Source organism: Octopus bimaculoides, chromosome 7, assembly GCF_046866305.1.
Source record: "Octopus bimaculoides isolate indiv1 chromosome 7, ASM4686630v1, whole genome shotgun sequence".
Lineage (NCBI taxonomy): Eukaryota > Metazoa > Mollusca > Cephalopoda > Octopoda > Octopodidae > Octopus > Octopus bimaculoides.
Genome location: NC_142934.1, coordinates 19,704,174 through 19,731,845, shown reverse-complemented (window position 1 = coordinate 19,731,845; position 27,672 = coordinate 19,704,174). Strand labels below are relative to the sequence as shown.

The 27,672-nt window shown below is 38.0% G+C and overlaps 1 protein-coding gene across 50 annotated transcripts in view; it reads left to right on the top strand.

The window, feature by feature from the left end:
* LOC106872891 (phospholipid-transporting ATPase IA) overlaps positions 1-27,672 on the top strand; it is a 422,617-nt gene that overhangs the window by 214,803 nt on the left and 180,142 nt on the right. For all 50 annotated transcript variants that reach the window (XR_016242559.1, XR_016242557.1, XR_016242556.1 and 47 more), the window contains one exon: positions 13,465-13,585. Coding sequence is in view for 42 of the 50 variants with exons in the window: in XM_089354939.1 (XP_089211065.1) it covers positions 13,465-13,585 (121 nt within the window). In the remaining 8 variants the exon portion in view is untranslated. The remainder of the gene's footprint in view (positions 1-13,464; positions 13,586-27,672) is intronic.

Below are 27,672 nucleotides of genomic sequence, written 5' to 3'. Positions count from 1 at the left end.
GTATTAGATTGGCAGCATCCTTAGAGCATTGGAAAATGTTGAATGGGATTTGCTCCAGCTCTTTATATTCTTGGTTCAAATCCTACTGAGGTCAACTTTTCCACCTTTCCAGAATCAGTAGCAGAAAGTACTAGTCAACTATTGGGGTCAGTGTAGTTGAATCACCTCTTCTCTTCAGTAATTGCTGGCCTTGTCTACTACTACTACTACTACTGTCTGAGTTGAGGTCTTGCTGGAACTCACTTTATATTTTCATCTTTCCAGTGAAGTACTGGCTGTGATGATAATCAACTAGTCTCCTGGGTCCCAGCATTTGAGATCATGGCTTTTATTTCAGATGTGTGGCTTAGTGGTGAGGGTATTTGACTTGACTGTCACAGGGTCCTGAGTTCAGTTCCTGGTGGCACATTGTGTCCTTTCTGTAAGACACTTTATTTCATGTTGCTCCTGTCCATTCAGCTGGCAAAAATGAGTTGTACCTGTAATTCAATGGGGCCAGCCTTGTCACAGTCTGTGTCACGCTGAATCTTTCTGAAAAAAAAACTTATGTTGATCGAATCAACTGGAACACTCGTCGTTGTCGTAACCAATGGAGTGTCAGGCAGTTGTCAATTAACATAACTATTAGAACATTGGACAAAAATGCCTTGTATTTAGTTGCTACCCTTTATGTTTTGAGTTCAAATTTCACCGATGTCAACTTTACCTTTCATCCCTTCAGGCTCAATAAAATAAAATGTTCATCTATTATTAACGGGGGTTAATTTAGTCGACTGTTCTCTCACTAAAATGCATGGTGCTGTGTTCTGTGTTTAATCATTATCATCACTCCTGACTTATTGTTTGTTGCAGGAGTATCTTGCACTGTGTGGGCAAGTTATTCAACTCTACTTGTCCATTGTAATGTCTGGTTTAAGATGTTTTATTATTGTCGATGTTGTCAGTATCTGTTTTATTGTTCTGTTGTTCCTGCTTTTTGCTTAAAATACAAAGCTTTCATTTTTTTTTTTCCTCCCTCACATCATAATGCAAACAGCTGTTGCCTTACACAAATACAGCATGGTGACTGTGGCTGTACTTGTAGTGGTCACAGTGTTCAAAGTGACAACGGTGGTGGTGGAGACAAGGATAACTATAGTCATACTATGAAGACAGTGGTGGCAATGGTTGTGATTCTGGTGATGAGGATTGGCAATAACGATGATATGTTTTATGTTATGACATTGATGGTGGTATAATTATGGTGTAACGACAGACTATGGCAACGATGATGGCTGACAGTAACGGTGGGTGGTGATGGTGGTGGTTGTGACAGTGATGACAGTGGACACTGGTGGAGTGTGATGACAGCAATTGCTGTGTTAAGCCCCCAGGTCAGCTGCTCTGATTAGAACAGACCCCCATCATCACCACCACCACCAGCATTGCCTTTGACAATGCTGGTAGTAGTGATGTTGGGAAGTGGTGACTAGGATGTGCTTGTTTCTTAAGGTGACTGTCATAATCATGACAACGGTGACAAGGATGAGGATGGGTGGCAGCGAAGGTGATGACAGCGGCAGTGGCAGTGACAGCCAGGATTGTTGCAGCAGCCGCAAACCATTAACAATAATAGTAGTGGTAGTAATGGTAGTAGTAGTAGTAGTAGTAATATCAATGTTGATGGCTGTAAACATGGCCGATCAGATATTTCTACTGCTGCTGCTGCTGCCGCTAATATTTCAGTCAGCAACAAGTATCTGCCACTTAGCCGTCTCCGCCACCCCTGCTCACATAGATCTTAGATGCCCTATTGATTTCAATGCTGATGGTTTTTTTTTGGTTTTTTTTCTTTACTACCCATCTCTTGCTGTTTATATTCATTATTTCAATAATAATAATAATAATAATGATAATAATAATAATAATAATCTTCATTTCTCCACCACTGCTTACCATGATTATAATCATCTTCCCCGCCCTCATCTTAAGACTTTCTACATACCACCAGCACCAACTTCTCTCTTCCACTTCTATCTCCACGATCATCATCATCACCGCCATCATCAACTTCACTATACTGTTGCTAATACCATTATTATCACCATACTATTACCATCACTATCCATACTAATTTTACCATTTACCAATGCCACCATCATTATTTACCATTGATATTCATTTGCCACCAGCTACCACCACCACCACCACCACCACCACCACCACCACACTTGACTGTTTACCAAACAATACCACCACGGCCACCACCCTTCTCACTGTATGTCATACTTTAACTCATCCACTAGTACCATTGCATTAGTCTTAATACCAACAACGCCACCACCACCACCATTACTCCTCCTCCTACCATATGCCATATACTACTATTACTGTTTATCACATACCACCCAAAACTACAGCAGCGACCACCACAACCATCTCTCGGTGTATACTGTTAATACACAGCCACCAATATCGTGCAATAGTCATAATAATATCACCACCACCACCACCACCGCTGCCATGATCACCACCCTCATCATTATTACGCCTGTCCCCACCCAACCCCAAATAGCATTACCATGCCATCTTTACTATCAACCTCTGCAGCATTATCAATCCTCTGCTGTCTCTTCATGATACCCCATTTTTCTTAGATTTTCATCCTTGTTTTCTTATTTTCTCTCTTTCTCTCTCTCTTTCTCTCCCATTCCTTTCATTCTTTCTCTTTTTCCCAGCCTTTCTTTTTCTCTTTTTCTCATTCCTTATTTCTTTCTCACCCCTTTATCTTTTCTTCTTCATCCCATCCCTGCCTTGTTTCTTTTTTCCCTTTTCTATTTCTCTTTTATTTTCTATTTTCTCACTCTCCTTCTCTCTTTCTCTCTTTCTCTCTCTCTCTCTCTCTCATTGTAATTTTTTTGTTTAGACCTATTTCTGCGAGAGAAAGTATAAAGTTAGATGTCAAAGTTAGTCAGTCACACAAACTGACCAAATAGAATTGGAAAAAAAAAAAAAAAAAAATTAACCGGGGGGGGGGGGGAACAAGCAGCCACATAGAATTGAAAAAAAAATTAACAGAAAAAAAACAAACAAACAACCAACCACCTCCCCAAGCCCCCACCCCACCCCACCTCACCCCACACACAAACAGACCAAAACAGCAATGTCCAGTTCCTATAACATTGGTTGGACTAGATTGGGCTACAACAGGACAGAATGACAGAATGGGACGGACGGGAGATCAGCTGTTGTTCGGCCTGCTGATCATTATAATTTTGAGATGCTGTGTATATGCATGCACACACATGTGTGTGTGTGTGTCATGCGACTGTCTTCGATTGACCAGTTCCAGCTGTTCGTTGTTATTGGTCAGTTTCATCTTGCATTGGATGGATGGATGGCAGTCTTGTTGGCATTTTTCTCGTGGTTTAGCAAGCTCCTGCAGTAGCTTGCGGCCAGCTGCTCCTGCTACAGATGATTGTTTTGCATGTTGTTCTTCTTCCAAGTTGTTTCTTTACTTGCTCCCTGTCTGTCTCTTTCTTTCTCTCTCTCCCTCTCTTTCTCTCCCTCTCTTTCTCTCTCTCTCTCTCTCTTTCTATCTCTCTTTCTATATATATGTGTGTGTGTGTGTATGTAATTTGTTTTTTATGGTTTAGGAAAATAATTATCCAGTGTGCCTTAACCTCTCTCATCACCACCACACCTACCACTGCTACTACTTCCACCACTACTATGACAGCCACTGCCACTACGGCTTCTACTACAACCTCTACTATTACCATTGCTACTACTACTTCAACTACCAACACCACCACCCCCACCACTACCTCCACTGTTACTGCTACTACCACTGCTACCACTAACTCCACCACCACTGCTACCATTACCTCTGCCGCCACCTCCACTACAACCACCGTTCCACCACTGCCGCCACCTCCACTACAACCACCACCCATTTCTCCCTCCACACCACCTCTACTACTACTACTACAATCACCCCCTTTCACTACCACTATGTCCACTCCCACTACCTCCATCACCAGGACCACCACCACCATCACTAAATTGCTGATTCCCATTTTTTGCCTTCTTACAACTCCTCCTCCTACTGTGGCTGCCTCTTCTTTTCCCTGTCTCTTGCATCTTATTAATCTCCTCCTCTTCCTCCTCCTCCTTCCACTGCAACTCCTTTCTCCTCCTACCATTGTGCTTCTTCTTTCTATATGGATTCCACTCCCCCTCCCCATTGTCCACTCTTCTCTCCCCCAGGGTTATATGACCATATGTCCATCTGCTTCCTTCTACAACTTAAGATCTCTTACAGATGCATTCTGTATTATCACTTGTTCTGCTCTTAACCCCAGGTCAGGCCTGACAGAGCAGACCTATTGTGATCAAAGGTGTTGCAATGATGACCATACTGTGTTTTTGAATATCAGTCTTTATTTAAGATTGGTGGTGGGGGTCGTGGTTTGAGGGAGATTTGGTTGCTATTTTTAGCAGATTGAGTGACCTAAGTGGTCACATGTTAGTGTTGTTTAGTGTTTTAGGTTAATGGAAGCTCCATATAAGTATCTGGAATGTATTTTGTTAGCTACATCTGGTGAATTCAAATGTCCCATTGAGCATGCAGATGCTCGTGGAAGACTTTATACATACTTAAACTTGTACCATTGTCTACCTTTGTAAGAAGAGAATCATCTGCCTGACTGAACCCGTTTGTTACCATGTTTTTATTGAAATACACTGCATTTGTTTTAATTAATCTTGAAAGTAATAAAGACTTCAATGAAAATAACTTTTGTCATTATTAAGTTAATGTTTAGAACATAGATAAACATGAAAATTTTGGAAAGTTTTAAATTAGATCTCAGGAAGTTTTATCATAGAACTAGAATTGGGGTTAGGCGTGCAGGTATCAAAATGTTTAATCTCTTCACCTGGTCAACACCACCACCACTTGGCGTTTGGAACCCTTCTGCAGAGTCTTTTCAGTTGTAAGCTTTCAGACAAACTCTGTGGTTTGGAGATAGCTCCCTCCCTCAGTCTCGGATGTCCTGAAAAAGTCAGGGATGTTATACTTCCTTTTTGACTGAAAGATTTATGACAATAATAATAATAATAATAATCTTTTCTACTGTGGCAAAAAAGGCCTGAAATTTGGAAAGGGTTAATGCCTAGTCTATTCTATTGATTCCAGTACTTGGTTGGTTCTTATTTTATTGATCCCAAAAAGATAACTGGTATCGACCTTCCTGGAATTTGAACTCAGAAGGTAAAGACAAACAAAATGCTACTGAGTATCTTGTATGGCATGCTAACAATCCTGCCTACTTGCCACCTTTTAATGGTTTCAAATTTTGGCACTAGGCCAGTAATTTCAGAGGAGGGGGTAATTTGATTACATTGACCTCAGTGTTTGACTGGTACTACTTATTTTATCAATCGCGAAAGGATGTGAAAAGCCTCGGCAGAATTTAAACTGAGTATGTAAGGATGGATGAAATGCCACTAGACATTCTGCCAATTTGCTGCCTTTATAATAATAATTTCAAATTTTGGCACAAGGCGTAGGAGTGGCTGTGTGGTAAGTAGCTTGCTTACCAGCCACATGGCTCCGGGTTCAGTCCCACTGCGTGGCACATTGGGCAAGTGTCTTCTACTATAGCCTCTGGCCGACCAAAGCCTTGTGAGTGGATTTGGTAGACGGAAACTGAAAGAAGCCCGTCGTATATGTGTGTGTGTGTGTTTGCCCCCCCCCCCCAACATCGCTTGACAACCGATGCTGGTGTGTTTACGTCCCCGTAACTTAGCGGTTCGACAAAAGAGACCGATAGAATAAGTACTAGGCTTACAAAGAATAAGTCCTGGGGTCGATTAGCTCGACTAAAAGGCGGTGCTCCAGCATGGCTACAGTCAAATGACTGAAACAAGAAAAGAGTAAGAGTAAGGCCAGCAATGTTTTTTGGTGGGGATGGCTAAGTTGATTGTTAGTCCTCTACAGTGGAGGCGCAATGGCCCAGTGGTTAGGGCAGCAGACTCGCAGTCATAGGATCACGGTTTCGATTCCCAGACCGGGCGTTGTGAGTGTTTATTGAGCGAAAACACCTAAAGCTCCACGAGGCTCCGGCAGGGTATGGTGGCGAACCCTGCTGTACCCTTTCACCACAACTTTCTCTCACTCTTACTTCCTGTTTCTGTTGTGCCTGTAATTCAAAGGGCCAGCCTTCTCACACTCTGTGTCACGCTGAATCTCCCTGAGAACTACGTTAAGGGTACACGTGTCTGTGGAGTTCTCAGCCACTTGCACGTTAATTTCACAAGCAGGTTGTTCCATTGATCAGATCAACTGGAACCCTCGACGTCGTAAGCGATGGAGTGCCAACAACAAAGTCCTCTACAACAAAACAATGTCTTTCTCAGACCTTCACATACATGTGTCAGATGCTTGGTTAGTTTTAACAACTGGAAGCTCTAGTAATAAGGTCACAAGGTTACATTCAAACTTGTTGCCTAGACAGGATTAAATAAATCCTTTATGCTCGTGAAATGTCACACAAACATAAAATTAAGCTATATAAGCCAATGGAACCAGCCTCTACTTCAGTCATGGACAAACTGCTGCCTGTGAGGAGTTTTTGAATGGCATGCCTAATGAAGAATTTACCTTGAACTGATTAGTAGTGTAGCCTCACCTGACAATACATGTCTCATGTATCCTATTTTATATAAAAGGTTGCCCATACATGCTCTACATGGTTGGCTGATTGTCTTATTGAAAATGGCAAAGTTTATACTTGAATTACATTCTGCTTTCTTAATATTGAAAATAAATATGAAGGACATTAGGGAATGTAGTCCTGGATAAAGAAGGTAGATTAGTAGTTATGATTAGAACACCTTTTTATCACAAATTTGCTTGATCAAGACTGGCCCGGGAAATCAACAGAAACAACGGTTAAAAATCAAAAAATATATAATGAATAAAAAAAATAATTGATTGTTGACCCTGAAATATAAGTTGTTACAATGCAACTAAGTGACCTACACACTAGTATCATGTCTGCTGCTGCTGTCTTTCAGTCAGTTCACCTGCTGGGCTGTTATGGTGTTGGTTTACGTTTCCTTTGTATGTTTTGACCAGAATGCACCATAAACTAGACAGGCAGGTAGACAATAACAACTTGCATTTTCTGTTTAATCTTCTTCTGGCCTGACTGAAATCCATTCGTCCATATCCTCTTTGTCTCTCTCTCTTTCTCTCTCTCTCTCTCTCTCTCTCTCTCTCTCTCTCTTGTATACATCGTTATCATTTAGTGTCCACTTTTCCATGCTTTCATTGGCCTCATGGAATTTGTTGAGTCAGATTTCCTATGGCAGGATGCTTGGAAATAGATGAGGGTTGGTGATAGGAATGGCAAAGTAATATTTCCCAATGACCAGGTGTGTTTTCATGAGAAACTGGCAACAAACATCACTTGCTGTTTTTACAATCATCATGTGATGTCAAGACATAGTTTCTGTTTGCCAGATCCACTCACATGGTGTTGATCAGCCCAGAGTTATAGCTGAAGATACTTACCCAAGATGCCACACAGTGGAACTAAACTGAGAGCCCCATGGATCCAAAGCCTTGCCTTTCACTTGCAATTCACCCCCAAACTACAGAGTTTCCTTAAACCCTGTTCTAGACAGCGGTGCTCCAAAATAGCCACAATCCTGTGACTGAAACTGACAGAGTACGAAATATAGGAAATCATTACTTAGTACGTACACACACACACACACACATACACACACAGTGGCTTTTCTATTGTTGGCTTTGTGCCTAAGTAATCAAAATTATACTCTCATCACCTTCTTGAAGTATCACTTGACGGTGAAAGGTGATGGTGAGAAAGGGAAGTTGTACACTTGAGCAAATTTAAAGAAAGGAAGGGGTGAAGGTAGTAGGCTTTGACTGTAGTGAATAGATGGACACTTCAGCTCCACTTGAAGGTGGAAACTGAGTGGGTGAGTGAGAGAAGGGTGTGAGGGGGCTTTTGTGTGTGTGTGTGTGTGTGTGTGTGTGTATGTGAGAATGTGAGAATCAAGGGAGGAGAGACTGATTTTTGTGTATTCTCCCAGAATGGTGTTCAATATCTTCAACAAAGCCATGAGCAACAATGAAACAGTAGGTCCGGTCCTAAAGGTTGCATCTAGAAGCACTCGAGGGTCAGGTGGTTGGTGGTCTTAAATGCATAATATATAATCTATGCATGTTTGTGTTTGTTCCCCACTGCCACTTTACATCCGGTGTTGGTTTGTTTGCATCGGTATAATTTAGTGATTTGGCCAAAAGAATGACTGATAGAATAAGTACCAGCCTTAAAAATAAATACTGGGGTCAATTTGTTCAACTGAACTCTTTAAGGCAGTGTTGTAGCATGGCTACAGTCCAATAACTGAAATGAGTAAAAGATATGTACACGCACATACTCTCTCTCTCTATTTGGTTGCAGTTATGAGACAATTTATGCTGGAGATATGGTATTTGTACTTCGCGACAATAAGCAGGTGTCAATTAAAGTACACATTAAGCTCATGTTTGACCCCTTATTCTTGTCTATTTCCATGCAGTGTACCTGTGTTGAAACCATAATGATAACTGTATGGCAGCTGGAAACGTGATGCATTAATTTATTGACCCTTTCAGGGTCAATAAATTAAGTACCAGTGAAGCACTGGGGTTGATGTAATCAACTTAATCCCCTCCCCCAAGCTGCCCTTGTAGCAAAAGTTTGAAATCATCATTATTATTATTGCAAGTACCAATAAAGTACTGGGGGTCGACGTGACTGACATTCCCCTCCCCCAAAATTTCAGGCCTTGTACCTATAGCAGAAAGGATTATTATTAATCATACTGTGTCAGTTGCCTTTGTAAATCACATCCATTTCTTTTGTCCCCAAAACTTTACTTTGCTATAGCCTTCCGCTGCTCATTTCTTCTCTCCTACTAATGTCAATTTAGAGATTGTCCAACTGAGTATCAGCATTACCATTCTCACCAGTCTTTGACGGTCTGTAGAGGGTCATTAGTGTTGTCCTTCCTACTGCATTGAACCATGAAGTTATCCATTATTTCCTTCATCCTGATGTTGAGTTACAACTAGACAGACAAGGCTTAATGTATGAATGTTCAGTCAGTATGGAATGGAAAGCAATTGCAGTCCTTCTGGTGCCATTTGTACCCATATTGAACTCTAGATTTCAAATACTATGGATATCTTATCTTTTTTGTCAGACTGTGACCATGCTGGGGCACCACTTTTTTTAAAACCTGGTATTTATTCTATCAGTCTCTTTTGCTGAACTGCTAGGTTACAGGGACATAAAAGCACCAACACCAGTTGTCAAGCAATGGTGAGGTACAAACACACACACATACACACACACCAGGCTTCTTTCAATTTCTGCCTACCAAATTTATTCACAAGGCTTTGGTTGGTCTGACCAAAGACGCTTGCCCAAGGTGCCATGCAGTGGGACTGAACCCAGAACCATGTAGTTGGGAAGCAAGCTTCTTACCACACAACCATGCCAGTGCCTATAGTGACCACATTTTTTTGTCTCGTTACATTCTGGTATGATAAAACTAACATTGTTCATTGCAGAATATTAGGTAAAATAACTTTTGCTATTTGGACCCATTGTGAGTTCAAATTTCACTCAGGGCCACTTTGCCCTTCATCTTTCAAAGATTGATAAAACACTGTTTGCTGTAGAACATTGGAAAAAATACCTTTTGCTAATTGGACATGTTCTACCATGCTGGACAAATTGCTTAGTAGCATTTCCTCCAACCCTTTATATTCTGAGTTCAAATTCTGCCAAAGTCAACTTTGTCTTTCATTTTTTTTTTTCAGGTTTAAAAATTGAAACCTGTCAGTGACTTTTGGGAAACCCTGTCTATATAAACTGACAAAAACAGACAGCATTTTCCTAAATACATCTTATATATTCTTTAAGCAGTATGATAAAATAGTTATAATTAAAATCCTATGCATCTACTTTTAATTGGAAATCTATCCAATAAGTTATGCTCGAGTAGCAAAGCATGATATACAAAATTGTGAGACATTTATTATAGACTGTCAGCCTTGTAAGAAGATGTTAAAAAAAAACTTTATAACAGCTATAGTTAAGAAGAGAAATACACAAAGTTTGTGACTCTAATTGTGTATAAAACTCCATATACAGCCACAGTTTCTATTGTATGCAATTTAGAAAAATGAAAAAAAGGCAGCTAGATTTCACCCCTTCTGTACATTAATATATACATCTATGAACGGTTCTCTTTTCACTGCTTTAGAAAGCTCTGTGAAGTTTATGCTTTACTGAGGTTAATGCGACTGAAACCTACCCAGCAGTGTCTCCTGTACCTGCCAAAATGATTAAAATGGTGTCAGACATTAAACTGAAAACTTGTCTTTTCTTCATCTTGTGACTACTTGCCTTCTCTACTGCTTATTGAATTAAACACGTGAAGAAAAGTACCTCATCCATTGTATGTAAGCAACTTGCCTTATCTGTGAAAGATTTTAAGTTTAACAAAAGAAAAAATAAAAGATTATAGAGATTTATATTCACCTCTCTCTCTCTCTCTCTCTCTCTCTCTCTCTATATATATATATATATATATATATATATATATATATATATATATATATATAGTAATCCCTCGACTATCGCAGGTGTTACACTAACCCCTGTGATAGGTGAAAATCCAGGAAGTAGAAACAGTATTTTACTGTATATTTTTTTGTATTTATTTTTATAATTTACTCTTTTACTTGTTTCAGTCATTTGACTGCGGCCATGCTGGAGCACCGCCTTTAGTCGAGCAAATCGACTCCAGGACTTATTCTTTGTAAGCCTAGTACTTATTCTATCGGTCTCTTTTGCCGAACCACTAAGTTACGGGGACGTAGACACACCAGCATCGGTTGTCAAGCGATATTGGGGGGAACAAACACACACACACACACACACACACACACACACACACACACACACACACACACACACACATATATATACGATGGGCTTCTTTCAGTTTCCGTCTACCAAATCCACTAACAAGGCTTTGGTCGGCCATGTTGGGCCCATGCAAAAGGATAGAAAACCTTCTTTTCACTTTCATCATTTTGTCGAGGGGAATTGCAAAATAGACTCACTAGACATTTGAGTTTGCTGACATAAAACGTCTGAAGGTACAGTATTTCTGTTTTGGGTGCTGTGGCATAATGTGGGTTACCAGCTCTTAAGGACAAATCAGGCATTGGAGGGTGGGCATGCTTTTTTTTTTTTTTTTATACATTACTACTATTTTATTTTATTTTGTACCTTTGTGGCCCTTTCCATGCTACATTAATTACTCTGTGTATGTGTGTGTAAGTCAATGACTCCATTATAGGGGCAAAAGGAACAAGCCAAAAAGAGAGAAAAACAATTTAGATTGATCAAAATATTTTTTAATCATATCTACTTCATCATTTTAATGTCATTTTTCCATGCGTGCCTGGGTCAGATGGAATATGAGATAAATTTTCTGTAGCTGGATGCCTTTCCAATCACCAACCTTCACCTGTCTCTAGGCAAGGTGATATTTCCACACAGCCAGGCATGTTCTCGCAGAATATACAAAATGAATGACACTGCTTGTATGACAGTGACAATCACTTTACAACTATCGCACAATGTCAAGACAGGGAGAACATGGATGCACTTAAACACACATACACACACATATATATTGTTGTGTCTGGGGAGAGTCATTCTCTTTTAGTGCCTTATTATTTAACACACTCACTGGTAAAATTTCCACTCATTCACTTATTTACTTTTCCTAAAATGTTCGTTGCATCTTGCTACCTTTTCTATAGTCGTTGGCTATCCGAGAATACAGCTCGGTTAACACTGTCAATGACTATTGAAAAGGTTGCAAGACACAACAAAATTTTAGGAAAAATAAATGAATGGAAACCTTACCAGTGTGTGTGTGTGTTAAATAAGACACTAAAAGAGAAAGACTTTCCCCAGACACAAAATATGCTTCAACACACGAACTCACATAAAGAATCTTCCGAACCAAATCCAGAAACGAAGTAGATATATATATATATATATATATATATATATATATACACGACAAGCTTCTTTCAGTTTCCATTTATGAAATCCACTTACAAGGCTTTGGTCACCCCAAGGCTACACTAGAAGACATTTGCCCAATGTACCATGAAGTGGAACAGATCTCAGGACGATGAAGTGGGGAAGCAAATTTCTTACCTCACAGCCACATCTGTATTTTATAATGATGATACTGTAGTTAATAGTAATTGTAGATATCTATTGATATCACCATAATAATTGTGTACATCATCAACAGCATGAGCAAATTTAATCTTTTTAGCATTCACATTACTCTGTCAAATGTAATGCTTATTTATTCACATTGTTTTGAATTAATCATGCATCATCTTGTAGCTTTGAGATTCTGATGGTGTGATTGTGTATTTCTAGAATGACATTGTAGGGTAGGTGTGAGAGGCCAGATCTGGTCAATTTGAACATAAAGCAAGGTAGAATATTTGAACCAAATATGGCCGGTTTTAATGCCAAGGGGTTACTGTTGAGTGAGTGGTTCGCAATTAGTTACCCCCACCATGACGAACTGCACTCTTCCTACAAAATAGTTTAGCTATACGAGGAGTTGCAACAATTATTGCTGCTTATCTCGGTCAGCTCCGATTGAACCAACTTGTGATCAAGTGTTTCAAAGATGACCATCTCACTTTGTTTTCACACATCTAATACTATATGCAGGCATTTAATATTAATGCAGTCTTAGCTATCATCTTTTTTTAAGTATTAAGGTATAATTTAGGGGAAACTTGGCTGCTGTTTTTAATAGGTTGAGTAACCACATACAGGATCTGCTGCTGCCTCAAGCTGGTGTACGTGTAGTAATTTAGTTGAGATATTTTTTGATGTTCTTATACTCCTTTCTTTAGTACCAACTGCGATATATGTAATACTGTCCTACTTATACCTCAACAAAAATTAACCTATTGGCCAGTGAGAAAGCTTCTCTGTGGCTGCTCATCCTGTTAGCTATAGTAGCCAACTCTTTCCTTCCCTCTTTCACTCTCATTCTCTCTCCCTCTCCTTTTCTCTCATACCATACCCTTCAGCCTTAAACTGAAAGGGTTAATTCGACACTGGTTCTGTATATGAAGGCATGTAGTCCAGTGATTAGAGTATAGACTCCTGATCATAGCTGAGATGGATTTTACTCATAGTTCTGCTTATCCCTTTGTTGACCGGTGTGCAAAGAGTAATAAATAATTTTATATAAAATTGGCCTTGTGCCTAGTTTGAAAGAAAGAAAGATATTTTCTTTATTCTTAGAGTGACCTTTTTCTTTACATTTATCTTTCAGCATATCAATCCATGCACGATGTACCAGAGTCAGAAACAACGGAAGAAGTTGAGCCCACAAACCAGCGTGTTGTATATATTAATACTTCCCAACCGGTGAAATACTGCTCCAATAAAATAAGGTAGGCATTCCGTACTTACTTTACTTTCTTTTCTTCTCTAATTCTTACAGACATAGCTGTGTGGTTACTGGTTCATTTTACGACATGGTTGTAAGTTCAATTCCACTATGGGACCTTGTGCAAGTGTCCCCATCTCTAGCTTTGGATTAATCAATATTTTGTGAGTAAAATTTTGTTGATGAAAGCCACAAAAGCCTATGATTATATATATATATATATATATATATATATATATATATATATATATATATATATATATATATATATATATATATATATATATATATATATATATATATATATATATATCTTTTTTATTTGTTTCAGTCATTAGACTGTGGCCATGCTGAGGCACTTCCTTGAAGAATTTTTAGTCAAATGAATTGACTCCAGTAACAATTTTTTTTTTAAAGCCTGGTACTTATTCTGTCTGTTTCTTTTGCCAAATTGCTAAGTTACAGGAACATAAACACACCTGCACTAGTTGTCAAGTGTGTGTTGGGGAGAGAGACAGACACACACACACACACACCTATGATAGGCTTCTTTCAGTTTCCATCTACCAAATCCACTCACAAGGCTTTGATTAGCCTGAGGCTTTAGTAGAAGACATTTGTACAAGGTGCCATGCATTGGGACTGAACCCAGAATCATTATCAGTTATTCTTGATCTTGCTTTGGGTTTAGTAGATTTCATTCAACCATAGCAGGAGCACCATCTGTTGATAAACCATGAAGGTTTTTGAAATGTAGATTAAATCTGGCCACTAAAATTTTCAATTCTTGAAAAATATCTTCCCCAAAGGTCGTATCTTTCATTCCTCAAAGACCAAGCATTTCTTCTGTGATATTTAAATCTTTATCAATTCCATGTACAAAAGCTACAAGTTGGCCTGTATTTGACACATCAGTGCTCTCATCAATAGCTAAGGAAAATATTTAAACTGTAAAGAAAGTCTTTTCAAGCCTAATTCTACATTAGTTGCAAGTTCATCAATCCATTTTGTTACAATTCTATGAGACAAACTAATATTATCAATTTCTTTTTTTTTAAATCTGAACAAAAAATTTCAGCTACTGCTTGTAGGCATTCTTTTACAAATTTACCATCGGAATAATTTTTCGAATGTTTTGCAATTTTTGGGCTAATGATATAACTAGCACGAATAATATTTTCGGTATCTTCACGTCTGTTGACAAAAATTGTCTGCTGCTCTTTCAAATCTTTTATTAAATTTTCAACTTTTTCTTTCCTACGTTGACCTTGAAAACTTTCATAATGAGATGAGTGTTTGGAGATGTAGTGTCTTTGATTCTGAGCAGAGTAAACACACTGGTTTGTTTTTGATTTGTATGGAAAAATAATCATTGGTCCACTTTTCTTGGTACACTTGGGATTCGTTATCCACTTTTCACTTTTTTTGATGACGGCATTTTAGGATTGGATAATTCAAGGGAAAAATATAGATGGTGGTGATAAATAACAGAGCATATGTTGGGGTGTGAAATATAAACTTTATATAAGGAAAATACATACTTGATCAGAGGAATAAGAATGAAGCGGTATGTTGTGTATGGCTGATATTCTTGATAGTTGTTTGGATAAATGCATTTGAGCAGAGTTATTTCTGGCCTTTGCATATTAGCAAATTAATAGGCTTGAAATATCTTTAGTTAGTAAATTGGTTGTTTGCTAAACTGGTTCTTAGTTTTAAGAGAATTTTTTGAGTGAGTGTGGGAATGACATGTTGATCATTTTCTAGTGTCAAGAAAAGATAACCTTAGTAGGGCTTACAATTAGTTTCATTTTATTACTGATGTTTCCTGTCTCTTTTTCGAGGAAACATCAGTTTCACTTTCTTTATTTTGATTCTACGAATTTAGTCCTTTCACCTTTCCTAGAATTTTTGCTGAATTTTCCACAAAAGCTTGTTTCGTTTTTGCCTATTTACTCTACAAGTCGGCCAGACTAGAAAATTAACCACTTCACAGCCGTACTGCTACAGGTCTCCGCAGGCCAGAAAAAAAGCTTTGTGAGCCAGATCTGGCCATGCCTGAGCTAAGGTATATAGGAACTGAAGGATGGCTGGCCCCTAGACATATCACACCAGGTTCATCAATGTATGGACATGTTCTGTTGTCAGGTGAACCAGTCCTACTCACTGCCTTAGGGTTATTAAGTTCAGTACCTCAAGGGTAAGCTATGAAGAGGAAGAGACTAGTTGTGTAACTTGTAAATTAAATAGCAGAAGGCAGCAGGAAACCACTGCTGAATATTTCCCAAGAAAATTCATGAATTTTCAGACTCTGACATAGAGGTCCTTGTATTTGAAATATTATCCCATCAGATGTTGCCAAACAGCCAGTTGTTGTCTACAAAGTTTTGTATGTGTCTTGGTCCTTTGTTGGAATCTCTAAAACGTTGTCTTTGTAGGCTGACAGTAGAACATTTCTTTAGAAACTGTCACAAGACCTGTGTATCCCATCCATCCATTTTCTCTGCTTGGTGGGTAGAATCCTAAAGCACCTCCTCCAAAGAGTCCTATCAGAAGCAACTGTCATGAGACTTTCCAACTGGATTCCCCCAAGTGGGACCAACTGAGTCTATAGATATTATCCGGCCATCTCAGTTTTGATCTACCCATATGTCTCATACCAGTTGGCTTGGCTTGAAGAATCTCTCTTGCAATTCTTTCCTGTGACATTCTAATCCTGTGTCCATAACACCATATGTGTATCCACTCAATACAGAGAAGTAGTGGCTTGACCTGCAGAGATACCCTGATCTCTGAGCTATGCACCCTGTTGAGTAACATTACTCCAAAGATCCTTCAGATTAACCCCATTTTAGTAGCTTATCTTCACAATCATTGTCCTAATCCAACATTCATGACTATAGGTGAGGGCTAGGCAAGAAACCCAGATTGAAGACAAGTTTGGCTCTTTCTTTTTTATTATTACTACTAAGGCAGCAAACTCACAAAATCTTTAGCACGTTGGATGAAATGCTTAATGGTATTTCACCCATTTGAAAAGGAAAGTGTAGCTGGAGAGGAGATGTCTGTTGGAGTGTACATTCCAAAAGAGATTGAAGCATGTTGCACGAGTGTTGTGTGTGCAAGGAACTGTGTGAATAGACGGGGGAAAAAAAGGAAAACAAAAAAGGTGCCAGCGATCGATTGGGGCTTGTGGGGTCGGAGCATGGCCTGATCATCGCTTCATTTGTGTTGTCTAACGTACTGTTAATATCATTTGACTTTTTTATATTTTATATAATTTTTAAAGTCATATTTTATGTAAACCATTCGCATTACTGATCCCAATCAGTTGTTTTGTACCATTCTATATTTAGCCCCCTGTGGGCAATAAAGAAATTGGTATTTCACCCACTGCTATGTTCTGAGTTCAAATTTCGCCGAGGTTGACTTTACCTTCCATCTTTTCAGGGTCAATGAAATAAGTCGATGTAATTGACACCTCCCCTCCCCCAAGATTGCTGCCCTTGTGGCAAAATTTGAAACCATTATTACTAAAGCTCTCCAGACACCCCTGTAATAACCTAGATAATCCTGCTAGTGTTTTAATCACATACAATACAATACATTACAGTGTAAGCAAACAGTCTACACTGAATTTTTTTTTTTTCCTTCTGAATAGGATGATCGTTCAAAATGTAATAATATAATAGGATGATCTTTCTGAATGTAATCAGTTAACCATAAAGTTTGTTTTTGTTTGAAAACTCTTATTTTGAGCTCTTTTAATTAGGCCATATATTATATCTTATATTAATTAGGCCATATATTATATCTTATATTAATTAGGCCAGATACTACATCTGATCTAGTTCATATGATTCAGTGGTTAATATAGTAAGACATGTTGGGTGGCTGATGATATTGTCACTTCAGATTGTATAGCCACTCCACTCATAAGCTCTTCATCTATGGTATTTTTGTGTGCCTGCACTATGATTCATCTTACGACTGCAGTCACAAGAAAGTGTCTCAATTTCAATACAGGAATCTCTGTTTCGACAGAGCATTAATGAATGCCTTGACTTCCTATGATACTGCTTTACCACTTCCACTCTCTTTCCATACTCGACTACACCATCCTTTCATGTGCCATCTGGGTAATTATGCATGTGTGTATGCTATGTTTGTGTATCTATATAGCGCTTATAGGATATGTTCATGGATGTGTATCTAGGTTTGTATGTAAGGACAATTTACTCCTACATAGTGTCTTGGTGTATGTGTGTATGTACGTACACACACACACACATGTAGGTGTATATCTCTCCCTATATATATATATATATATATATATATATATATAGTTTTAGGGAAAAGAACCAAGGTTCATGAACTCATTGATGAAAATCCACTGTCACATATTGAAAAATTAATAAGTAAAAGTACAATAAATAAGTATAATAAAATACAAAGTAAATATCATAAGTATCATTATCTTATGATATTTACTTTGTATTTTATTATACTTATTTATTGTGCTTTTATTAATTTTTTTTTATATGTGACTGGATTTTCATCGATGAGTTCATGAGCCTTGGTTCTTTTCCCTAAAACTATATATTTATATTTTATACTGTGAAACTTAATTTAATTTTGATTTTTAATAAATTGAATTTAATTGAGTTTTTACCTGTAAATTTGGATTTTTATCCCTAATAATATTATTACATATATATATATATATATATATATATATATATATATATATATATATAATTTACTGTTGATAAAAACCAGGTGAGCTGTGTTCTGTAACTTAAGTGAAAAAGTGTATAATAAATGCACTAATACAAAGTTAAAAACATTTAATGAATGCACAGGTGAACAGAAAGAAATGTATACTGAGTGCACAAACAGACGGAAAACAGACACAGAAGGCCTCTTATTCTGCTTCAGTTTGAGTAATACCATCTGGTTGATAACTGATGAAGAATTAGCGACCTTAAAACGGTAACAAAGAGTGTGTATAATTGGAATACACAAATGAAAGGAATAGAAGTGTAGCTAATATTTTGGGTTATATACTCTTTATCGAGAAGTAAAACTAGTGGGAGAAAAAGAATTGGAAATGATAGGCATACCTGTATATGCAACAAAATTTCCATAAACCACAAACCCCTAAAGAAGTATAACCCTTACAACAATTAGAACCTCAATGAAAGAAGGTCAGACAATTTCAATGTATGGTATAAGATATATCACATAGCTATCATAAGCCAAGAACAAGTTTAACAGCAAAAATTAGAATTTCAATGGACACTTTAGAACCACAAGAACACAAGATGCAGAAGGCTCGCAATCAAAAACAAGCAGGTACATAGTGGCTGCGTGGTAAGTAGCTTGCTTACCAACCACATGGTCCTGGGTTCAGTCCCACTGCGTCGCACCTTGGGCAAGTGTCTTTTACTATAGCCTCGTGCCAACCAAAGCCTTGTGAGTGGATTTAGTAGTAGGAAACTGAAAGAAGCCTGTCATATATACACACACACACACACATATATGCGTGTGTCTGTGTTTGTCCCCCCAACATTGCTTGACAACTGATGCTGGTGTGTTTAAGTCCCCGTAACTTAGCAGTTTGGCAAGAGAGACCAATAGAATAAGTACTAGGCTTACAAAGAATATGTCCTGGGGGTCAATTTATTCGACTAGAGGTGGTGCTCCAGCATGGCTGCAGTCAAATGACTGAAGCAAGTAAAAGAATAAAAGAATATACATCCCATCTTTGGCTACCGAATGGATTTTATTATGGTTTCAACAGCAGGGCAGTACCACCCAAGATGTAGTTGTATATGAGAACTTATATATATATAGCCTTTGATCTCTTGCACCACCTCCCTCATTCCTTATCTTTCCAATCTGAACATCATTCCCTCCTTTCAGTTTCTTTTGTCTTGCCTTTAACCTCAAGATACAACGCTTTTTCTGTTATTCAGACAAAAAGCAATGTTCGGAATGTGATATCTTGCATGCCTTATGCCAACTAAACTTAATTAAACTCTGTTATAAGCTCTCCTATTACTAATAATGGTTTCCAATTTTGTCACAAGACTAGCAATTTTGGGGGGAGGGGATAAGTCGATTACATCGACCCCCCCCCCTTCCCCGCCCTCTACATCCTCCCCCCAGTCCTCAATTGGTACTTATTTAATTGACCCTGAAAGGATGAAAGGAAAATTCAACCCTGGCAGAATTTGCATTCAGAACATGTGTGTGTGTGTGTGTGTGTGTGTGTTTGTGTGTGTGTGTGGGGGGGTCAACTTTACCTTTCATCCTTTCAGGATTGATAGAATATAAAAATAGTAAAATACTGGAGTCAATGAAATTAACTACCCCCTTCCCCTAAAATTGTGCTGTAATGATAATAATAATAATAATAATAATTGAAACAATTATTATTTTAGCTGCAGGACTTGCGCATGTTGTAGACTACCTAAGTAGATATTTCACAAAGCTTCAAGGTTCTGAGTTCAAATGCTGGTAGGATATATTTTTGCAACTTGTATTAGCAATGGTGGAGAATATAAAATAGGTATCTGTGAAGATAGTAAGACCGTTTATGCCAATTATCTGTCTTCTCTGTAACAAAATTGGTCTTATGGCTAAAACGTGTGTTGGTAAATTGATGATAATTTAAAAGATTACCTCTTGCATTCCATGGTAATTTCAGTATTTAGAGCTAGCAGAGATAACCTTTATTATTATTTATTATGTGCATTGGGTAGGTGCAATGTTTTGTTTTTGTTTTTTTTATTTTGTCTTATGCAATTTTTTTCTCTTTTGTATTCTAGATAAGTATGTGCAGTATCTTGTATTGTATCTCTCTCTCTACATATATATATATATATATATATATATATATATGTATATATATAAGCATTTTTGTGTGTGTGTCTGGCACCTAATATTGTATTCTTTGTATGTACGCAGTGTCTAGTAGCACTATTTTCTCTGTTTAAATGTAAGACATGAGGTTTGGGTTACGTATTTCTCTAAGTCATTTAAAAAATTTTTTTCCCAATACACACAGTAATATGGGGATTACATTTTCAGTTCATTATTATTATTATTAAGGCACAGTATTTTGTCTGCCGCTACACTCTGAGTTCAATTTCCATCAAAGTCAACTTTGTCTTTCATCCTTTTGGGGTCGATAAATTTAGTACCAGGGAAATACTGGGATCAACATAATTGACTTCTCCCCCTCCTCCAAAATTCCAGGCCTTATGCCTTAAGTAGAAAGGATTATTATTATTATTATTATTATTATTATTATTATTATTGTTATTGTTATCATTATTACTACTATTAGCTGGCAGAATCGTTAGCTCACTGGGCAAAATGCTTAGTGGTATTTAATCCTTCTTTACATTCTATATTGAAATTCTGCCAAGGTGAACTTTGTCATTCATCCTTTCTGAATCAATAAAATAAATACCAGTTGAACATTTGGGTCAATGCAATCAACTAGCCCCCTCGCCCAACATTTCAGACCTTGTGCCTATAATAGAAAGGATTATTATTAGAAAGGCAGCGAGCTAGCAGAATCATTACTGTGTCGGACAAAACAATGAGTGGCATTTTTTCTGGCTCTTTATGTTCTGGGTTCAAATCCTCCTGAAGTCAGATTTGCTTTTCCTCCTTCCAGAGTCAATAAAATTAAGTACCAGTGAAGTTCTGGTGTCAGTGTATTTGGTTTGCTCCCTCCCCTAAAAATTGCTGGTGTAATGCTAAAATTTGAAACAATTATTATTGTAGTTATTTTTCTTATTATACTTAAGTTTTGTAAATTTTCTTAGAAGTCTGTGTTGGAGAGATAATTATATGGTAGGGTTTCAACCATGTTAATAATTACTAGAAATGGGAAAGGAAAAGTATATGAATTATAATAATATTAATGATGATGATAATAGTAACAGCAATACTGGACTCTTAGGGTGGATAAAAGAGTTGTTGTGGCTTATTTAGTATATTTCTTCCACTATTACAGAAGTATAACACAGACTAAAAATATATGCCATAACATATATATTTTTTAATAAGAAAAAAATTGTTTACAGATAAAAAAATATATGTATATAGTTCAGAGCAGCTGTTTAAACATTTGTGAATATTTTAAGAGACCTGCTGTGTCAAAGTCTTTTAATACATTCCACCTTGAGTATGCACACTATAAGTTGCATGTGCCTGTCATTATGGCGTTTACCATTTACCCCAGATGTGCCAGGGGAGCCCGTAAATGGTTCCTCGGTCTGCTAGAAAGACCATCCAAATCTCCTTCAAATCATACTTTGCTATTTTGAAAAAGAAAACCGGACACATTAGATGATATAGTCCAAGGTACACTCTGCTGGATAGCAAACAAGATGGTCATGGTTTGAATGCCTTTGATTATAAATTTGCTCAATCAAGGCCAACTTTAGGCAAAACAACAACCATTTTTGTCAGCGAGAAGGTCATTTTATGTCACATGAGCTACTAGAAATAGTGATAACATCTTCTTCCAAAATCACATGTTATCTTCTTAAGAGGAAGTACACCCTGGACAGCATAGTCCTGGTGGTATTTGATTATATAATCCTTACAGCGACGCCTTTCTGGTACTTGTGCCCGTGGCATGTGTAAGGACTTTCGAGCGAGATCATTGCCAGTGCCCCTGGACTGGCTCTTGTGCAGGTGGCACATAAAATACACCATTTTGAGCGTGGCCGTTGCCAGTACCGCCTGACTGGCCTTCGTGCCGGTGGCACGTAAAAGCACCCATTACACTCTCTGAGTGGTTGGTGTTAGGAAGGGCATCCAGCTGTAGAAACTCTACCAAATCAGATTGGAGTCTGGTGTTGCCATCTGGTTTCACCAGTCCTCAGTCAAATCGTCCAACCCATGCTAGCATGGAAAGTGGACGTTAAACGATGATGATGATGATGACTTGTCAGATAGCCAAGTTTATGAGATGTAGGAATATATACTTGAGAGCCATAGATTCAACGTGCTAATGATTCTGCCAGCTCACTGCCTTTTGCTGGCTCAACATTTTGGTTTCAAATTTTTGCACAAGGCCAGCAATTTTGGTAGAAGGGGTAAGTTGATTACATCGACCCCTGTGCTCAACTGATATTTATTTTATCACCCTCGAAAGGATGAGGGGCAAAATTGAACTTGGTGGAATTTGAACTCAGAACATAAAAACAGACAAAATGCTGCTAAGCACTTTGCCTGACGTTCTAATGATTTCTGCCAGCTTGTTGCTTTTTGCTGACTCAGCATGTTATTAGTGCTTATACCAGGAACAACTGCTTAGTGTTGGTGGTTGAATACATTTGCTTATTCTTTTGGCCTTTCAACTGAAGACGAGAGTAACTCTTCTTGGTATTTTACAGTCGTATCCAAACTAGATTCCATTTGCTTGTTCAAACAGTCTTCATACTCTCTTCTGACATTTTCCATGGATTATGGAACCCGATGAGGAATTTACGAAATAGCTGTTATTGTCGTCGCTATCATTATCTTTTTTGCTATTGAATAGTATTTTGTAAGGAAAGCCGAGTTTAATGGTTTATAAAACTGTTATAGAAAACTAGAAAGATGAAGGAGGAAGAGGAGGAAAAATTGACAAATCAACCGATATTTGCATGCAACAGAAGATTCTAGAAGTTAGCTGCACAGGAAATTGACGACTGCACTGTTACTTGTTCAAAAATGCACTTGCTAGATTTCCTGACACCCTGCTGATCTAATACACAGCTAATCTGTCATAGTGTTGTTTTTTTTTAGTGTGTGTGTGCGTTATTGTTTTTAAATTTTTTTTTAATAAATGAAAATAAATATTTTAGAAAATTTTCAAAATACATATATATTATTTTAAAATTGAATGTTTTCCATGTCAAGTTGGTAGGTTTTTATTTTCTTTTTTTTCCGAGTCCATAGCTAATATATCAGTGATGGGGAGGAACAGTTCAGTTTTACTTCATAACCTAGATATTTTTAAATATTCTTTTTTTATTCCTTGGGGTTGAAATTGAATGGAAGTGATTATAAGGTTGTGGACTGTTACTGAGTACATTAATGAAAGAAAGAAATATATTGTGGAGTTGCAATTAACTTAAACAACAGGTTTCTTCTCTCTCTTTCTAAAGAAATCATTTTTACCCCTTTTTTTCATCACTTTTGGTGATGATATACACACAAATCCAAGTCAGTGTGGAAGCTTACGTTGTTGCTGTTCTGTGAACTGCTAGAAAGAGCAACCAAGTCTGTCAAAAATCACATTCTGCTGTCTTTAAAATGGAAAGATAAATTTGAATCATGTAGTCATGGATTTACAAAAAGTTGGGATAGTCACAGCTGGAAAGCCCTTGATGATTGATCTGTTCACATATGTAATACTCCCTCTAGATGATGTTTAAATTCTAAAAATAGTGTGCAATGGAGACAACTTCATTGATATCAGCTGATGAAAATTTTCTGTAAAATGATGTGGGAAGAATTGATCTTGCGTTTAAAGTCAACTGATGAAAGTAAAGGACATGTTTCAATCTTGTTAGATCTCATCAATGGAACTTCTTCGGCTTGACAAGACTTAGAAGTGACCACTTTATATGAAAATAGCAGGAATATAAGGATATTGATCATGTAAAACAACAACAATAAAGCTGGAGAGAAAATAGGTCAGGTGAACAGTCTACATGTTAAATACACATAGGATATTGCCACATGTTCAGTAAGCTCACCGTTATCAATTCACTGCAGTGAAAGTTCACCATCATCAATTCATCTTTTTTTTTTTTATGTCTGTTAATTCTCACTTGGATGTACAGTATGTATCGGCATGAAAATAATCTAAAGAAATCTAAGTACTTAAGTGTTCTGGTCTTGAAAATCCTTTAGTTGCTATTTTCAAACAATATAGAGTTTATAATGGTTGTATGCTCTTGGATAAGAATCTTGTAGGAAAGAATTGCAGGCTGGATTCTTCAAGCTTAGCCAACTGGCAGGAGACCTAGGGATAGAACAAGAACGAGATGGTTGGATAATATTCATAGGCTCAGATGGTCACTCTTGGGAATCCAGCCAGAAAGTCTAATGATGGTTCTTTCTTATAGGGTCTATGGAGGAGGGCCTGAGAACTCTACTCTGACCGCCCTCCCAGGAATAGTCATTGGGAGAAGAGGGATGGATGGATATTGAGTTTATTGTTGTGTGAGGATTCGGAAAAACTTAATAGATGTGACACCACTGACTGGGTGCAAGAGATTCATATAATTGTCAACTCTAGTCACAACTTTGAATTGATATGATAGCTTTTGGCACCGTTATCCAGTTTAATGATTTGCAGAGCTTTCACAACCAGACTTTGGTACTAAACTCTCGAAGATCTTCCACACACATAAATATTATACATCTCTTTCTCTCTCTCTCTCTCTAACCTATTTGTTACCATATTTCTCATGAAACATACAAATAAACTGCTTAATTTTGAAAACAATGAAAATTTTAAGTTAAATAACTTTTGTCTTTATTATTAAGCTGATGTTTGAAACACAAATCAACACAAAATTTTGATGGAAGGTTTAAATTTAGATCACATTAGAGCAGGAAGTTTGTAACATAAATCCAGGGACTGTCTCAGGAGGGTTGGTATCAAAAAGGCTAATGAACACTTGGGTCATTATTATCATCAAGCTTAGTTGATTATCATTTTACTCAGTAGTAGTAGTAGTCCTTTGGTATATTCCTATTTAATTAAAAAATAATTGGTGGAGGCGCAATGGCCCAGTGGTTAGGGTAGCGGACTCGCGGTCATAGAATTGCGGTTTCGATTCCCAGACTGGGCGTTGTGAGTGTTTATTGAACCAAAACACCTAAAGCTCCACGAGGCTCTGGCAGGGGATGGTGGTGAACCCTGCTGTACTCTTTCACCACAACTTTCTCTCACTCTTACTTCCTGTTTCTGTTGTGCCTGTAATTCAAAGGGTCAGCCTTGTCACATTGTGTCACGCTGAATATCCCTGAGAACTACGTTAAGGGTACACATGTCTGTGGAGTGCTCAACCACTTGCACATTAATTTCACGAACAGGCTGTTCCGTTGATCGGATCAACTGGAACCCTCGACGTTGTAAGCGACGGAGTGCCAACAACATTTAATTACAAACTGTATTACTTGTGTCACTGGTGATATTCCGCTATATCAAGAGTTAAATTGTCAATTCCATCCAAGGTGTGACTATTCTAAAGTAATTGGACAAAGTTAGATCATAATGTAATTGTGCTAAGAAAAAGGAAAAAATTGTCTGCCAATTAAATTTACTACCATTTGAGGTTCTCTCTCTTTCTCTCTCTCTTTCTCTCTCTCTTTCTCTCTCTCTCTCTCTCTCTCTCTCTCTCTCATTCTCTTTGTCTTGCTGTCTCTCATTCACTCGTTCATTTATTTGTTTATTCATTTGTTCGTTCGTTGTATAATAATGTAAACGATCATGCTAATTTCCTTGTCGATTCTTTGCAATTCTTCCGTGGTGAATTGATTTAGGAAATCTAAAAGCAAAAAAAAAGAAATAAAAAGAAAAGCAAATGTCATAAAGTGCTGCTAATTTTATACCTTAATTATATTTTATGAAATAAAGATTTTGAAAAGAGAGATAATACAAAAACAAGTTAACAAATAACGAAAATGAAATAATAACTTTGATACTTTGACAGTGCATGTTTGTGAATGGGGTGGATGTTATTCGAATTGGTAATTAAGTCCTAGGGGTGGGCTGGGTGACAGCAGTAAAAATAATGAAGTCTGAAGAAGATGTCTTTGTGTCATTTATAGACTCACTTTGTTATTCAATTGTCTTAGTATTTGGTTATATCACAGCTTTATTCTTTCTTGACTTTTATTTTTGTCTTGTTTTCTTTCTACTTTTGTCTGGTTTTGTCTCCTCTCTTCTCATTTCGCATCTTGTCTCCACTCTTGTCTCGTCTCTTCGCCCTGCCCGTCTCCTCGCCCGTCCCGTCTCCTCGCCCGTCCCGTCTCCTCGCCCGTCTTGTCTCCTTGCCCATCCCATTTCCTCATCCTGCCTCATTCTTTCCTGTACCCCCTCCTGCTTCACTTCGTCCTGTCCGGTTCCCCCTCCTGCTTTTTCCTGTCCCATATCCCCTTCTGCCTCATCCCATTTCACACCTGTATCCCCTCCCACCTTGTTCTATTTTATATCCCCTCCCGCCTTGTTCCATTTTGTATCCCCTCCCACCTTGTTCCATTTTGTATCCCCTCCCACCTTGTCCCACCTTGCATTCCCTCCCGCTTTGTCCCATCTTGCATCCCCTCCTGCTTCATTCCATTTTGCATCCTCTCCCACCCTGTCCCATCTTATATCCCCTCCTGCCCTGTCTTATTTCATATCCCCTCCCACCCTGCCCTGTCTCATCCCCTCCTGCCCCATCTCGTCTCATATCCTATCCTCTCGCACCCTTTCCTTTCCCTCATTCTCTCCCACTCTGTCCTGTCTCGCCCTGTCTCATCCTGTCTCGTATCCCCTCCTGCTTCGTCCTGTCCTGTATCCTCTCCCACCTCATTTCCTCTCGTCTCATCTTTGTATCTTTGAGTCAAAATCCACCAGACTCAACACTGAACATCATTATCCCACTTTCAAAAAAATAATTTCTAGCATGAACACAAAAACACCAATGTCAGTGGTCAGGTATGATATAATTCAAATTTATATATAATGTTCGCTCTCAGTCATAGCATAACTCAGGTTTAGTGTCCTGCCATGCAGTAAGACTGCTAGGAGTGAGACCACTTCACTTTTTAGTTAAAGCATGTCTCCAGGAGAAAGCAGTTCAACAGATAGACTGGTGATATACCTAGGTGGGCAGTCTGGGTTCAACAGACATACAGAGGGAAGACAAACTCAGAGTATACACCTTCACTGCCTGTGAGTGCATGTGAAGAGGCAAAAGCTAAACTAGTCAACCTTGGCAGTAAATCAAACTGGAAGAGAACTCAACCCTTTCCATCTTAAAGAGAGCCTTAAAACTTAAGACGAGCTGTAAATGAGGC